The sequence below is a fragment of the Oncorhynchus mykiss genome, chromosome 19 (assembly GCF_013265735.2).
Source record: "Oncorhynchus mykiss isolate Arlee chromosome 19, USDA_OmykA_1.1, whole genome shotgun sequence".
NCBI lineage: Eukaryota > Metazoa > Chordata > Actinopteri > Salmoniformes > Salmonidae > Oncorhynchus > Oncorhynchus mykiss.
This window is the reverse complement of record NC_048583.1, coordinates 53,132,502-53,149,772: the sequence shown is the minus strand read 5'-3', so window position 1 is coordinate 53,149,772 and position 17,271 is coordinate 53,132,502. Positions and strand designations below refer to the sequence as shown.

The following is a 17,271-nucleotide window of genomic DNA, read 5'->3' as shown; positions in this document are numbered from 1 at the left end:
TTCCAATACTCTACTCAGCAAACTGGATGCAGTCTATCACAGTACCATCTGTTTTGTTACCAAAGCCCTTATACCACCCACCACTGCGGCTTGTATGCTCTAGTCGGCTGGCCCTCGCTACATATTCGTCGACAGACCCTCTGGCTCCAGGTCATCTATAAGTCCATGCTAGGTAAAGCTCCACCTTATCTCACCTCACTGGTCACGATAACAACACTCACCCGTAGCACGCGCTCCAGCAGGTATATCTCACTGGTCATCCCCAAAGCCTTTCCTTCCAGTTCTCTGCTGCCAGTGACTGGAACGAATTGCAAAAATCGCTGAAGCTGGAGACTTATATTTCCCTCACTAACTTTAAACATCAGCTATCTGAGCAGCTAACTGATAGCTGCAGTTGTACATAGTCCATCTGTAAATAGCCCACCCAATCTACCTACCTCATCCCCAGATTGTTTTTATTTACTTTTCTGCTCTTTTGCACACCAGTATCTCTACTTGCACATCATCATCTGCTAATTTATCACTCCAGTGTTAATCTGCTAAATGTAATTACTTCGCTACAATGGCCTATTTATTGCCTACCTCCTCACGCCATTTGCACACACTGTATATAGACTTTCTTTTTTTCTATTGTGTTATTGACTGTACGCTTGTTTATTCCATGTGTAACTCTGTGTTGCTGTTTGTGTCACACTGCTTTGCTTTATCTTGGCCAAGTTGCAGTTGTAAATGAGAACTTGTTCTCAACTAGCCTACCTGGTTAAATAAAGGTGAAATAACATTTTAAAAATAAAAAAATGTTATGATACCTGTATCATCACAGCCCATATCAAATCAAATTGTATTTGTCACATGCGCCAAATAGAACAGGTGTAGACCTTAACGTGAAATGCTTACTTACAAGTCCTTAACCAACAATGCAGTTTTAATAAAATAGTGTTAAAATATTTACTAAATAAACTTAAGTAACACAATAAAATAGCAATTATGAAGCTATATACAGGGGGTACCGGTATGAAGTCAAATGTGTGGGTACAGGTTAGTCGAGGTAATTTGTACATTACGGCTGTATTAACATTGTGGTTACTCAGCCTTACAGGAGTAGACCACAGCATTGGCTCATGCATTCACACACCACTTTGCCATCAGCTTGATGCCCCCCTCTCTGTCTGTCTGTTTTGATATGATCTGTTTTTCATTTTGTTTCTTGGTTCTGATTCGTTTGGAATGGCCTTGTTGTGTCTGTATCTTGATGCTTCCAAATGATCCAACCTGTTGACTGACTGCAGGCAGAGGTGCCAAAAACAGATGAGTCATTAACGTTGGTTTAGTGATGGACCATGGTGATGAGGGCCTAACACCCATAACAAAATGCATGAGTGAGAGGCCGTCTGCTCTCAAACCTGAAGGAAAACCGGCGTCACTTGAGTCTCACTAAGCTTCTTTATGGGAGGAGCTACATGCTGCATCTTTTTATTGGGGAATAGGCTAAACTAGTTAGTAAATGGAAAAGAATGCTCTGTTGCATGGAATGGTCCCCCCGAGCTCCCCCTTCCCTCTGTATATTTCCTGTTTGGTGTACTGTCCGCTTGTGTTAGTTTCCGTGGTTGGGAATGCCACACTTTGACCCCGAATGATGTAACTTCTTGTCTTAGCACTAAGATCGAGAAGGAGAAAAAGGAGCATGCGCGGCAGCACGGCATGATCCGCACTGAGATCAGCGGGGCAGAGATAGCAGAGGAGATGGAGAAGGAGAGGAGGTTCTTCCAGCTGCAGATGTGTGAGGTGGGTAAGGAAAGTGGTGGAGCTCAGGCCTGGGTTGTCAGATTGGTGGAGCTCAGGCCTGGGTTGTCAGATTGGTGGAGCTCAGGCCTGGGTTGTCAGATTGGTGGAGCTCAGGCCTGGGTTGCCAGATTGAGTCCAGAGATGTAGTGGAGGGTTTGCTGACATTGTGAAATTCTGTCTCGCAGTATCTTCTTAAAGTGAATGAGATCAAGATCAAGAAAGGGGTGGACCTACTCCAGAATCTCATCAAATATTTCCATGCACAGTGCAAGTAAGTCCTGAAGTCATTCAAAGTTTGCATTTGACCAAATGCTCACCTCGTGGGGAAAACGGCTGATGTAGATTTGTCTCTCTCTTTAGTTTCTTTCAGGATGGACTGAAAGCAGTAGACAACCTCAAACCCTCCATAGAGAAGCTCGCCACAGACTTACACACGGTGAGTTCCTCAAGACTACTGTTGACATCTTTATGGGTATGTAAGAACTTGCCTTTCCTGTTGAATTCCTCAAAAGTATTCTGTGTGACTTTGTATGACACCTGTGACAATTTTATGAGCTGTCTATGACCTTGCTGTGACCTCTCCAGATAAAGCAGGCCCAGGACGAGGAGAGGAAGCAACTCACTCAGCTACGGGACGTCCTCAAGTCAGCGCTGCAGGTGGAGCAGAAGGAGGTAACACCCATAGACTTAGACAGCTCTAGGGCCTATAGCCTGGTTTAGCATGGGCAACGCCACTGAGGACTTTCACCATTTTGAAGTAGTCAACTGTGTGTGACTTCCTATGGGTTAAGGAAGGATCACATAATTCCATCCAGGTCATCAAAAGAGATCAGCCAATCAATTATACTCCAATTATGTTCCCTCAAAGCTGCGAGCGCACAGTAGCCCGAGGCTGCCGCGCAGAAATCAGCCCACAAAGAAATGCACGAGAGTATACTCAACTTTCGAGAGCAGTGGGCACCAACCGGTTGATCGCGATCGACTGGTCAGTCTCCGAGGCATTCATAGCGATGATAAAGCATTGTGTTTCTATTGATTTTTTATTCGCCCCGGGCTGTTGGCGGTAGGTGCATCCGATTCAGCTGCCCTGCTCGCCGGGTAGGCAAACTGTGGCTATTTTGAGGAAACATTGCTCCTGAGAAAACCTTCCATAGCTACAGGTGGCTATAAATACAAACCTTGGCTTTATACCTGTTCAGACAACAGACTCCTGGTGGCAGTATGCACCATATCTGTTTGTTTAGCCGCTACCCATGTCGCTGTCACATATACAAAGGAACCCCCTCTATCAACCTTTAATGGTTACACCCACCAATGACACACATACAGTACACACACACACACGGCAACACTCTACTGGCCGAGTCTTTTCACTGTCACAAGCCCAAGCCCTCTTCTGGCCGAGTCTTTTCACTGTCACAAGCCCAAGCCCTCTTCTGGCCGAGTCTTTTCACTGTCACAAGCCCAAGCCCTCTTCTGGCCGAGTCTTTTCACTGTCACAAGCCCTCTTCTGGCCGATTCTTTTCACTGTCACAAGCCCAAGTTAGACATCCACTAATATAGCTGTCTGTATCTCATCTAGGGATGCATTTAGGTGTTCAAAACAATGATGTACATAACCAAAGCCCCCTTCACTCCCTGTCAACTTTAGCAAGCTCATTTGAAAGAAACCCATTAATGGTATATGGTGCACTCTTACGATGTGCTTAATACTGTCTTTTACCGGATGCTTTTATCCAAAGTGACTTTTAGTTACCACATGTACTTGTGTACTTCCTGGCTCTAGCTATTATGTGGAGAATTAGGCTACTGTCTGTTTTATCAGTCTGTTCTGTTCTTTACTTCACTGCTTCCGCCTCTTTGTGAACCAAGTCTAGGAGAGTAAGTTTATCTTCTGCACCTCCTTTCTGTGCTTGTCTATCTGGTTGTGGTGTTTTGTCAAGCATTTTCAATAGAGAGAGTTGTTGGTGGTGGTGGGGGGGGGGCTGAAAAGCAAAGGTTCACTACATTCAGAACCCTGAAGACGTTCTTTTAGAATATCTTCCAAAGGTCTTTGCCTTGCCCCCCCCCCCCCCCCCTCAGCTCTGTGACGAGGTGATGTCACTAGTGCATGACCCCAGGGCTCTGCTTGTCTTATGTACATAGTGTAGCAGTATCTCAATAGTCTAAAGATGCTCCCCTTCCTTGTCTCCTCTCTTCACCTGCACTAAAAGCAGTGGATGGGTGAAAGCACATGCCGCAGCCAGCATCCCGAGCCGTCATATTCTCCTATCCTGTAATTTTCAGATTAGAGCTGACAAAAGAAAAGGTACCAGGAGAGGAAGCCACTGTAGACAATTGAGATACACCCCACCAAAACTCACTGGCTGAGGTGTCTTGTGCCCACTGTACATAGATCCTTATATATATGTGTGTGTGTGTGTGTGTGTGTGTGTGTGTGTGTGTGTGTGTGTGTGTGTGTGTGTGTGTGTGTGTGTGTGTGTGTGTGTGTGCTCGTGTGCTGGTATTGTTGAAGGAGTCCCAGGTGAGACAGAGCGCCACCTACAGTTTGCACCAGCCTCAGGGCAACAAGGAGCATGGTACCGAGCGCTGTGGGAACCTCTACAAGAAGAGTGACGGGTCAGTTTCTTGTTTTCTTCTGTTAAACGTGTAGCATCTTAACATTAAAATAACCAAATGTAAGGTCAGACCGAACAAACAAACACACACAAAGTTCTGTCAGGTAATTAGTGGCGAACGTGTATAAAGATGGCAGAATTCAGATATGACGTCATTGTTTTAATACTATCCACTGAGTTTTTAAACAATGGCGTGCAATATGGTTCAGTGTGCAAATAAATCAGTTTTTCAAATTGCCCGGCATCTTGAAGCAAAAATGTTGATCTTGTATACTCTGCTCATGACCATACACAAACATAGTAACAGAGAGCAATGTACAATACGGCAAACTTAACAAAACAAGGAATTTGTAGTTTATGGGGGCCGCCATCTTTATGGACCTATCTTATTGCTGATACTGCATGTAAGGAAATCCATATTCCATGTTATTTTTATGGTTGAGCTTCTCCCCGGAGACATGAATACACTGCCCAGACTGTACCCCATTACTTATGCATGTACATATTAATGAGCACTGGTGTGGTTGACGTTAATAATTCATTAGCCATGTCTGTTCAGTTACAATGTGGATTCATGTCGAGTTTAGTGTGTCACACTGGCACTGGGGTGTTATGTCGGTGTGTCACAATATGTCGTGTGCCCCCCCCTCCCCACCTCCCTAGGTTAAGGAAAGTGTGGCAGAAGAGAAAGTGTTCAGTGAAGAACGGATACCTTACCATATCACATGGGACGGTGAGTAATGTGCCGACGAGCACGGACACGCACACTGACACATACGCACACACAGAGCGCAAGACAACCTAGTCCTAGCCAGTTAGCATTCATTTAAAGTAGGCTAACGGCACTAGCCTGTTCTCTTAATGGAGATGAAGCACTCCATATCACTCATTCTGTCGAACCAGACTGCTCACTGGTTGTCAAACATCTCAGGCATCAGACATGCCCAAAATGGAGCACTTTGGGTTCATTTAGCTAAAATGGTGGTAGCTTTAGATTTAGAATCACTCAAACACCTCAAAGAATGTTATACACTACATGACCAAAAGTATGTGGACACCTGTTGAACATCTCATTCCAAAATCATGGGCATTAATATGGAGTTGGTCCCCCCTTTGCTGCTATAACAGCCTCCACTCCTCACTTTCCACTAGATGTTGGAACATTGCTGCAGGGACTTGCTTCCATTCAACCACAAGTGCATTAGTCATGTTAGGCGATAGGGCCTTGCTCGCAGTCAGCGTTCCAATTCATCCCAAAGGTGTCCAATGGGGTTTAGGTCAGGGCTCTGTGCAGGCCAGTCAAGTTCTTCCATACTGATCTCAACAAACCATTTCTGTATGGACCTCGCTTTGTGCACGAGGCATTGTCAAGCTGAAACAGGAAGGGGCTTGTAGAATGTGATTGTATGCTGTAGCGTTAAGATTTCCCTTCACTGGAACTAAGGGGCCTAGCCCGAACCACAAAAAACAGCCCCAGACCATTATTCCTCCTCCACCAAACTTTACCGTTGGCACTATGCATTGGGGCAGGTAGCGTTCTCCTGGCATCCACCAATCCCAGATTCCTCTGTTGGACTGCCAGATTGTGAAGCGTGATTCATCACTCCAGAAAACGTCCACAGGCGGCAAGCTTTACACCACTCCAGCCAACACATTGCGCATGGTGATCTTAGGCTTGTGTGCGGTTGCTCGGCCATGGAAGCCAATTTCATGAAGCTCCGGACGAACAGTTTTTGTGCTGACATTGCTTCCAGAGGCAGTTTAGAACTCCGTAGTGACATCTGAGGACAGACCATTTTTACGCGCTTCAGCACTTGGCGGTCCCCTTCTGTGAGTTTGTGTGGCCTACCACTTCGCAGCTGAGCCGTTGTTGCTCCTAGATGTTTCCACTTTACAATAACAGAACTTACAGTTGACCGGGGCAGCTCTAGCAGGGCAGAAATTTGACACACTAACTTGTTGGAAAGGTGGCATCCTATGACAGTGCCACGTTGAAAGTCGCTATGCTTTTCAGTAAGGCCATTCTACTGCCAATGTTTGTCTGTGGAGATTGCATGGCTGTGTGCTCGATTTTACATACCTGTCATCAACGGGTGTGGCAGAAATAGCCAAATCCACTAATTTGAAGAGGTGTCCACATACTTTTGTATATTTAGTGTATACAGTGCCTTGCGAAAGTATTCGGCCCCCTTGAACTTTGCGACCTTTTGCCACATTTCAGGCTTCAAACATAAAGATATAAAACTGTATTTTTTTGTGAAGAATCAACAACAAGTGGGACACAATCATGAAGTGGAACGACATTTATTGGATATTTCTAACTTTTTTAACAAATCAAAAACTGAAAAATTGGGCGTGCAAAATTATTCAGCCCCTTTACTTTCAGTGCAGCAAACTCTCTCCAGAAGTTCAGTGAGGATCTCTGAATGATCCAATGTTGACCTAAATGACTAATGATGATAAATACAATCCACCTGTGTGTAATCAAGTCTCCGTATAAATGCACCTGCACTGTGATAGTCTCAGAGGTCCGTTAAAAGCGCAGAGAGCATCATGAAGAACAAGGAACACACCAGGCAGGTCCGAGATACTGTTGTGAAGAAGTTTAAAGCCGGATTTGGATACAAAAAGATTTCCCAAGCTTTAAACATCCCAAGGAGCACTGTGCAAGCGATAATATTGAAATGGAAGGAGTATCAGACCACTGCAAATCTACCAAGACCTGGCCGTCCCTCTAAACTTTCAGCTCATACAAGGAGAAGACTGATCATAGATGCAGCCAAGAGGCCCATGATCACTCTGGATGAACTGCAGAGATCTACAGCTGAGGTGGGAGACTCTGTCCATAGGACAACAATCAGTTGTATATTGCACAAATCTGGCCTTTATGGAAGAGTGGCAAGAAAAAAGCAATTTCTTAAAGATATCCATAAAAAGTGTCGTTTAAAGTTTGCCACAAGCCACCTGGGAGACACACCAAACATGTGGAAGAAGGTGCTCTGGTCAGATGAAACCAAAATGTAACTTTTTGGCAACAATGCAAAACATTATGTTTGGCGTAAAAGCAATACAGCTGAACACACCATCCCCACTGTCAAACATGGTGGTGGCAGCATCATGGTTTGGGCCTGCTTTTCTTCAGCAGGGACAGGGAAGATGGTTAAAATTGATGGGAAGATGGATGGAGCCAAATACAGGACCATTCTGGAAGAAAACCTGATGGCGTCTGCAAAAGACCTGAGACTGGGACGGAGATTTGTCTTCCAACAAGACAATGATCCAAAACATAAAGCAAAATCTACAATGGAATGGTTCAAAAATAAACATATCCAGGTGTTAGAATGGCCAAGTCAAAGTCCAGACCTGAATCCAATCGAGAATCTGTGGAAAGAACTGAAAATTGCTGTTCACAAATGCTCTCCATCCAACCTCACTGAGCTCGAGCTGTTTTGCAAGGAGGAATGGGAAATAATGTCAGTCTCTCGATGTGCAAAACTGATAGAGACATACCCCAAGCGACTTACAGCTGTAATCGCAGCAAAAGGTGGCGCTACAAAGTATTAACTTAAGGGGCCTGAATAATTTTGCACGCCCAATTTTTCAGTTTTTGATTTGTTAAAAAAGTTTGAAATATCCAATAAATCTCGTTCCACTTCATGATTGTGTCCCACTTGTTTTTGATTCTTCACAAAAAAATACAGTTTTATATCTTTATGTTTGAAGCCTGAAATGTGGCAAAAGGTCGCAAAGTTCAAGGGGGCCGAATACTTTCGCAAGGCACTGTATATCCTGTATGCATCCCAAATCGCACCCTATTCCCTAGATAATGCTTACTATTGACCAGGGCTCTGGTGCCGTTTGGGACACAGGCCTTGTGTCAGGCTAGCCCACTGAGTGACTTTACAAGCACCAGGGACTCACCGGTCTATTGATTTCCTCTACTCTGCTTTCGCTAAAGCAGGCTCTACTTCACTCCATTACCCTAGATTTACTCTCTCTCTCGCTGTCTCTCTCACTTCATCGCTGTCTTAAGTCATCTTCCTCTCTCCTCTCGCTCTCTGTCTCTCTGTCTCTCTCTCTCTCTCTCCCTCTTTCAAAAGGCACACATACACAAACACGCCAGGTTGAGGGAGGGAAGGAATCAGGGTTGGTTTTGAAGCACCCTGAGCACAAACCGTGTTCCTGGTTTCACCCACCACTGCAGAGCACCACAGTCAGCAGACAGGCCCATGCTAACAGACCTTAACACAGGGGGAAATATTCCTTATGAAAACATCATAAGAGAGTCTCAATGTTATGTTCTAATAACTAAGGGGGAAGAGTAATGTAGTGTTATGTTGTAATGACTGAGGGGGAGGTAGTGTTATGTTGTAATGACAGGGGGAGGTAGTGTTATTTTATGTTGTAATAACTAAGGGGGAAGGGCAATGGGGTGTTATGTTGTAATAACTAAGGGGGAATGGGGATGTCGCAGTGCTGTGCTGTGCTGATTCACAGGTAGACCTGTATGTGATTGCGATGCATTTTTAGGGGTCATAATATGTTTACTTTCATAGTATATAATTTATAATGTGAGTCCATGTAGGCTAAATGGATTAATTGGGTAAATTGACACTGGGCGAAGCTTTGTAACATTGCTAGTCCTAACAGGTATTTTTGGTGTGGCAGGGTGTAGTTTCCTTCATGCTTTCTGTTTGCTGATTCTGATGTTCTTCTTTCCTGTCCTCCTCCTTCTCTCTATCGCTCTCTCTACTCCCCCCTCCTTCCCCTTCAGACAAATCGACCGCCGGCAAAACTCAACCTCCTCACCTGCCAGGTGAAACACAACCCAGAGGAGAAGAAGAGCTTTGACCTCATCTCACGTAGGTTTACTCTGCCTTTTACCCCCTCTATTCCCTCTGTGTGTTATAGGAATACCACTACAAATGGACCCCGCTGGGTTCTCACAGGGCCTGCCCTGCACACTCTGGTACCGAACCTTGTGTTCTCACAGGGCCTGTCCTGCACACTGCGGTACCACACCTTGTATTCTCACAGGGCCTGTCCTGCACACTGCGGTACCACACCTTGTATTCTCACAGGGCCTGCCCTGCACACTGCGGTACCACACCTTGTATTCTCACAGGGCCTGCCCTGCACACTGTGGTACCGAACCTTGTATTCTCACAGGGCCTGCCCTGCACACTGCGGTACCACACCTTGTATTCTCACAGGGCCTGCCCTGCACACTGCGGTACCACACCTTGTATTCTCACAGGGCCTGCCCTGCACACTGCGGTACCGAACCTTGTATTCTCACAGGGCCTGCACACTGCTGTACCTCAACTTGCATTCTCAGAGGGCCTGGCCTGCACACTGCGGTGCCTCATCGGCCGTGATTTGGTATCCCATAGGGCGGCGCACAATTGGCCCAGCGTCGTCCAGGTTTGGCCAGGGTAGGCCGTCATTGTAAATAAGAATTTGTTCTTAACTGACTTGCCAAGTTAAATAAAGGTTAAAATAAAATAAAAATATATATATATTCAATTTGTAAATCTGATAAAGGAAATGCTGGCTTATAGACATGGCAGAACAAGACCGGATACTTTTTTTTTTGGGAAGAATGACAGTGCTCGTTATTGAGTACAGAGAAATCTACTGCAGAAAAACAAGTGCAGGGAGGAAACTCACAGAAAAAGGCAAAGTGGTTGCCAATAGGGCTCTATATGAAAGGAAATCGCAGCTATTCTGTGGAATGCGGGCAGGAAAGGAGTTGTGAATAGTTGAATCGCTGTAGGAGTTCTATTCAGGGAAGAATCAATACTTTGTGCCTCAACATTACCCTCTCCGAATCTACAGCCTTTTAAGAATTTCATCCACGTTCCTTTGTTCCGTATTCTCACGTAATCTCATGTAACCAAGGGAGATGGAGCTAAAATTAGTTTTCATTCTTCCTCCATTCACCCTCTTCATCCTCCATTCACCCTCTTCATCCTCCATTCACCCTCTTCTTCCTCCATTCACCCTCTTCTTCCTCCATTCACCCTCTTCATCCTCCATTCACCCTCTTCTTTCTTCAGTCAGGTTTTGGGGATTTGCTTTGAGTTTAGCTGAGTGGTGACTTCGTCCTTTCATAAACACTGGGCCAAGATGAGTGCTGTCGTCAGGCTGTCACCCTGCTGTCAACAGGAAGCACAACACAATGGGAAACACCACTAGGACTATGAAAGGGCTCACTCTGGTGTGGTGGAAACAGAGAGATGCTGCTCTCCTTTCTGTGTGCGGTGTTGGCCTTCTGTAGGGGTGGGGTGGGGGGGAGAAGTCAGGAGAGAGCAGTCAGGTTGGAGAAGAATTGAAGAGTACACAATATGACTTTCACAAGTTTCATGCTTTCTGTGTGCAGTGCAGTACGATGGGACGTTTGGTAAACTAACCTCTGTCTTGAGTAGATTCCACATGACTTCAAATCCCAACCTCTGTGTCCTTCTATATTGTCCTATTGGTTGCTGTGTTAGTTCTAGGTATTTTACTGTACTGTATGTAGTGGACAGCTGTGAAAGAGTTTCCTGTTTCTTATTTAGGCCTGGTACACACAGGCTTGTCAGCCGGGTGCTGGGATGGGCTCTGAAGGGAATTGCTCTCCGTTCTTACATCTTCTTATCTTTGATTAATTTCTTATTCCACTATGTCTCTGACCCAGCCACTTCTCTCTCTCTCTCTCTCTCTCTCTCTCTCTCTCTCTCTCTCTCTCTCTCTCTCTCTCTCTCTCAGATGACAGAACGTATCACTTTCAGACTGAGGACGACTCAGAATGTCAGATGTAAGTCTGTGTTCCTTCCTTTTTGTGAAGTGTGTGTGTGTCCTGTTATCCCTGATCCATCTTTCCACACAGAGGTTTCCCTGTCCTCATCCCGTCTTTACACACACTCTATCACATACTCACACACTCCCCCTCCACCTGTGTGCTGTGCGTTTTCAGATGGATCTCTGTGCTGCAGAACAGTAAGGAGGAAGCGTTGAATAATGCTTTTAAGGGAGACCAGCACGTTGGGGAGAACAACATCGTCCAGGAGCTGACCAAGGCCATCCTGGGAGAGGTCAAGAGGATGACCGGCAACGATGTCTGCTGTGACTGCAGAGCGCCCAGTGAGTGACAGGGAGAAACACACGTTAATACATGCTCGCACATTGGATATACACACACCACTCAAGTCATTTTAGTGCACAAAACCACCTGTGTTTAATTCATTATAACTGTTGTACATTTATAAAGGCTGTAATAAGGAGCCACAAGCTATTATAAATAGTTATAGCAAGTGTTATTTAGTGTGCTAGAGGTCACTTTAATTAAATAATTAATTATACAGGTTATTCACAGACACTGTTACCAAAGTATTCAGGTCAAGTTTATTGAACAACTCTATGCAGTCACTTTACACGGACATTGTAGGGAACGAGGAATGCCCATGAGCCAGTTATTTAGGTTCGACTGCAGCCAGTCGCTAACCTGAATCAGAAATAGCTCTCCCTTCAAAGCACATGCAGGTAGTCCCTACCAAGGACACTGTGACCTACTTACATGTTTTCTCTCTCTTTCTCTCTCTTTCTCTCTCTCTCTCTCTCTTTCTCTCTCTCTCTCTCTCTCTCTTTTTCTCTCTCTCTTTCTCTCTCTCTCTTTTTCATTCTTTCTTTTCCCCCAGACCCCACGTGGCTCTCCACTAACCTGGGCATCCTGACGTGTATAGAGTGTTCTGGGATCCACAGGGAGTTGGGAGTCCACTACTCCAGGATCCAGTCCCTCACGCTGGACGTCCTCAGCACCTCTGAACTCTTGGTGAGAAGAATTCTAGCATGATAGCATCACCATTTTCACTAGGTGTTCTAGTGCTTTGCTCTGCCTTGTCTGATGGTAACTCATGCTATTCCACCACTAATGGCTAGGAGCATCCATCTGGCTGATGCACTGCAGCCATTTTTCATCCAGAACTCTCTCCACAAATCAGCTATTTGTCCACTTTCACATTATGGCATTGAAGTGCTGTGACAGTGAGAAGTGTAGTCGTCTTGGAAAGTTCAAATCATTTACACACAGGTGTCTCATAAAGTGGTACCAAAACACATCCGCTTAGCTTACTTAGCAAAACCTCCTATTGGAAAACAATAGCTCGCCCATCACACATTAGCTGATGTAAAAGTTATTTCACAGTGCAGCTGATTTACTGCTGGTAGGTGAGCACCAAGGATATCAACACTCCTGGCCTGATTCTACTGAACTCTCCTTCCTCTGCTGCGCTCCATTGGGATAGATAGACATTACAGGATAACAGAGGCTTGAAGCTGCTTCCACCTTGCATGTTTCACATTTTATCTGGCTTTCTAATATCAATTTGGTGCAATTTATTGCCCATGAATCATTTGGGGCTGAAATGTTTTTGTCGCTAATTTAAGATGATTTCCCTTGGTAAGACGCCAGTGTTTCACATTATTTAGCCACAAGGAGATGGGTGGAAACGCATACTGTTTTTCCTCTCTCTCTCTCTCTCTCTCTCTCTCTCTCTCTCTCTCTCTCTCTCTCTCTCTCACACACCATTGATTTAAGCATTTGTTGAAGTGGCAGAGCAGAAGAAATGGAGCTTGAAATAAATATGTACAGTAAAAACTGTAGAACCCTCATTTGTACTTTTATGACCTCTGTTCTCTGGTAAGCGCTAAACTGTGTGTGTGTTTTACCACGCAGCTGGCCAAGAACGTGGGGAATGCAGGCTTTAATGACATCATGGAGGCGTGTCTTTCTGCGGAAGATGTGGTCAAACCCAACCCTGCCAGTGACATGTAAGTTCTCTCTCTCTGTTTTTCTCCATCCCTCTAGTTCTCCTAGATTTGTTCTGTCGCTTTCCTCACACGTATACACTCTATCCTCTCCTTCTCTCATCAGTCTTTTTCAGTTTCTATCCCCCTGTCTTCCTCCATCTCTCTCTTTCTCTGTTTTGCCTTCTCACCACCTCTCCATCTCTCCCTCTCTGTCGCTCTCTCTGTCTCCCCTTCCCACCACCTCTCCATCTCTCTCTCTCGCTCTCAGTGCCGCTCTCTCTCTCTCTCTCTCTGTCTCCCCTTCCCACCACCTCTCCATCTCTCTCTCTCTCTCTCTCTCTCTCTCTCTCTCTCTCTCTTTCTCGGTCTCCCCTTCCCACCACCTCTCCATCGCTCTCTCTCTAATCCCTCTTCTGGCTGGTGAGAGGTGTTTGAGCCCCCAGCCCACTTCTCAGGATGAGGTTACAATTGCCCTCGCAGTGAAAGTGACTGTAGGAGCAGATGGGCCTGTGACCTATTGGAAACATGTCACCACAAAGACACTCATAACCATTTATTATGAATGGAGCAATCAGGACTGGATCCCTAACTGAAAACATTTTCATTCAATAAGCCTTAGGAAAAAATGCATTCTGTTGTACAACACAAGTCAAATTGAGCACACACATAAGAAATGTAATTTATCCCTCTTTAGATGTATTGAGTTCTAACTCATACTTGGTGTACCCATTTGAATGGTCTTTCTCTCTCTGGTACAGGCAAGCCCGTAAGGACTTCATCACAGCCAAGTACACAGAGAAGCGTTTTGCCAGAAGGAAGTGTCCAGACGGGGTGTCCAAGCTGCATACGCTCTGTGACGCAGTCAAGTCCCGGGACATCTTCTCTCTGATCCAGGTGTATGCTGAGGGAGTGGACCTGATGGAGCCCATCCCCCTGGCCAACGGACACGTGAGTCTACATGCCCTTCCTAACACACCTAACACACCAATAACTGTCCCACTAGCATGCTGGCGCGGATCTTTTCTTATCGGACGTTGTCCTTTCCAGGCCATCACAGTACGTCTCGGCTCGGCTCAGCAGTGTGACTCAATCCCAACTGTAACCAACACATTTTTGCTTGGATAGTGAGGGGTGGTTTTGTTTATTAACATTTGTCCAGCTGTAGTGGAATTAAAATGGCTGTATCTTTTCACAGCCCCATACTCTTCTGTGGGCTGTGAAAAACAACTTCTCCTGGCAGTGTAAATGCTTTGTATAATACATGAATCATCACTCACTACAAACATCTGGCTCATATTCAGGGCTACTACTGCTACTACTGCCAATAGCAAAGCAGACTATCAAAAGCAGACTGTGATGTCAGCTCCTCCATTTTGGCTCTGGTGCCTGTTGTGTTGCTGAGGTCTCAACACGGCCATTTTGGATCTTGTGTGTGTGGTTACAGGAACACGGTGAAACGGCCCTTCACTTAGCGGTCAGATTAGTGGACAGGACCTCGCTCCATATCGTCGACTTCCTCACTCAAAACAGGTAAGGGAATAAAGGAAAATGCCAATAAGCTATTTGTAGAAACATGACTTGTCATTTGGCCATACATAACCATGTCATGACCAGTAACTGCTAATGTTAGCTTCTTTTATTCACTTTTATTCATTTAGAAAATATACAATTGATAGAATAACAAGATACAATATAAGTACATAACATTAGAAAATAACAAACATCACAGCCACCATAAACAATTAATTAACTCCTTTATCATCAGGGTGTTAAACTACCCTAGTGGCACCAGGGAATCCAAATGTAATGATTCCAAAATTGTGGAGCCGGATTTATCTAGTTCGGTGGAGAACTGAGGAGTCTTGAGTTAACCAACCCTGTGAAAGGTTTTTATACGTTAACAACAAAGTTAGGTAAGTCGAAAGCTTGTATAGTAGAGCTTTGTAAACAAAAATGGAATAGTGAAGTGATCTACGGTACTTTTAATGAGGACCAGCCAACCTTTTGATACAGGATGCAGTGGTCAGTATTTAAACTGTCACCTATGATAAAGCGAAGGGCACTATGGTAGACGTCATCCAAAGGTTTAAGAGAAGTGGCTGCTACAGTCTGGTAAATGGTGTCACCATAGACAGTTGACACACAACTAAAACAACAAATTAAGCCCTTTCAACTGGTTACTCCTCCACCTCTCACTGGTTGCCTCCTCTATCCCCTCTCCCCATAGTGTGAACCTGGACAAACAGACAGCCAAAGGCAGTACAGCCTTACACTACTGCTGCCTGACTGACAACATGGAGTGCCTCAAACTGCTCCTGCGCGGCAAGGCCTCCATTGACATAGGTAAGAGACCATCACATCACTCCTCTTTTGGGGAAAGACTGGTTTGGAAACAGCTTTGGCACAAAATGTTAGTGAAGACATTGTTTATTGTTGTCGAGTGTCTACCAATAAACTGATTTATGATGAAATTCATAGCTACAGAAATGATGACTTTGAAGAAAACAAATGATGAAGACACATGCATACAAACACCAAGTTTCCTCCACACGGAAAAGACCCGGACACACCACTTTCTCACAACAGACCAATCTCTCTGACTCCAAACAAACTGACCCATGATAACACAGATAAAAAGAAACCGAGAGACAGAGACTGTTTAGTGTGGGAATCCTGCTAATTATCGGTCTCCAGCAACACAGTTAACAAAGGAACAGGGGGGCCATGGTCTGTTGACCGGAATGTGTTTATGTGCCAAGGAATCACATTGTTTCAGTCCACCAAGTATCACAGCCTATCTTGCTCTCTAGTTTAGGGAGACAGGGAGGGGAGATTGTGTTGTGACACACATGGCTGTTGACAAAAACGTGGCTTGGCTCTGCTTAGCTGCAGTAGGCACCTCCTGGCAGCCTAAATGTATGCTAGCATTGCGTTGACAGGTTGGTGAATTGGGTGTAGATAACTTCATAATTCATGCTGTCGTGGCCTAGTGGTGCTAACTGTGTCGCGGGTTGCTTGTCAGTGCTCGGCTATGTGGTGTTGATTTCCAGGGCAGTGTGAAGAGGACACAAGGGCTGTGTCTGAATACCCATACTAGCATCCTAAATAGTAGGTAGTTTGAGTATGCGAAATAAAACAGTATGTGGCATTTTGAAAATTGAGTATGCTTTAAATGCCTGGATATCATACTAATTTCGACTTCTCATGTAGTATGAATGAAGTGTACATTTTTCAGGAATTTTACACCCACAATGCATTCAACCGGATAAAAGGACATCTTCGATATTTGACAGTTCTCTGAAAGTAATCAAACAATTACTAGAAGATAGCAAAGGAGACAAACAAAGAGTCCCCTGGAGTGTTGAAATGTACGTGTTTTGTTGTTGTTGGCCTTAAAATGACACACACACGGCGATTAATGGCTCAACTATTTACTTGTACATTTTTGACAAGAGATGGTCATTTGCAGCCTAACGCATCTTTACAGTAGACACCATAACATGATGCAGCCACCACCACGCTTGAAAATATGAAGTGGTACTCAGTGATGTGTTGTGCTGTATTTTCCCCAAACATAACGCTTCGTATTCAAGACATAAAGTTTATTTCTTTGCCACATTTTGTGCAGTTTTACTTTAGTGCCTCATTGCAAACAGGCATGTTTTGGAATATTTTTATTCTGTGCAGGCTTCCTTCTCTTCACTCTGTCATTTAGGTTAGTATTGTGGAGCAACTGCAATGTTGTTGATTCATCCTCAATTTTCTCCTATCACAGTCATTAAACTCAGTAACTGTTTTAAAGGGACCTTCCAGATTGTATGTGTGGGGTACAGAGATGAGGTAATAATTAAAAAATCATGATAAACGCTATTATTGTACATAGTCCATGTAACTTATTATGTGACTTGTTAAGCATATTTTTACTCCTGAACTTATTTAGGCCATAACAAAGTTTGATTCAAGACATTTTTAGCTTTTCATTTTTTATTAATTTGTAAAAAAAAAAAAACAACAACGAAAAAACATAATTCCACTTTGGCATATTGGGTGTAGGCCAGTGACACAAAATCTCAAAAAG

General features: G+C 44.5%; 1 protein-coding gene across 7 annotated transcripts in view; it reads left to right on the top strand.

The window, feature by feature from the left end:
* The window catches only part of LOC110498112 (arf-GAP with SH3 domain, ANK repeat and PH domain-containing protein 2-like), a 110,620-nt gene that overhangs the window by 79,655 nt on the left and 13,694 nt on the right, over nucleotides 1-17,271 (top strand). For 4 of the 7 annotated variants that reach the window (XM_036955077.1, XM_036955078.1, XM_036955076.1 and 1 more), the window contains exons 6-20: nucleotides 1,656-1,785; nucleotides 1,971-2,056; nucleotides 2,146-2,221; nucleotides 2,371-2,457; nucleotides 3,658-3,666; nucleotides 4,301-4,404; nucleotides 5,067-5,136; nucleotides 9,178-9,265; nucleotides 11,154-11,202; nucleotides 11,362-11,528; nucleotides 12,083-12,216; nucleotides 13,120-13,214; nucleotides 13,952-14,141; nucleotides 14,638-14,723; nucleotides 15,421-15,536. In XM_036955077.1, the coding sequence (XP_036810972.1) occupies nucleotides 1,656-1,785; nucleotides 1,971-2,056; nucleotides 2,146-2,221; nucleotides 2,371-2,457; nucleotides 3,658-3,666; nucleotides 4,301-4,404; nucleotides 5,067-5,136; nucleotides 9,178-9,265; nucleotides 11,154-11,202; nucleotides 11,362-11,528; nucleotides 12,083-12,216; nucleotides 13,120-13,214; nucleotides 13,952-14,141; nucleotides 14,638-14,723; nucleotides 15,421-15,536 (1,487 nt within the window). The remainder of the gene's footprint in view (nucleotides 1-1,655; nucleotides 1,786-1,970; nucleotides 2,057-2,145; nucleotides 2,222-2,370; nucleotides 2,458-3,657; nucleotides 3,667-4,300; nucleotides 4,405-5,066; nucleotides 5,137-9,177; nucleotides 9,266-11,153; nucleotides 11,203-11,361; nucleotides 11,529-12,082; nucleotides 12,217-13,119; nucleotides 13,215-13,951; nucleotides 14,142-14,637; nucleotides 14,724-15,420; nucleotides 15,537-17,271) is intronic. The other 3 variants (XM_036955081.1, XM_036955080.1, XM_036955079.1) reach the window with 1 other exon arrangement.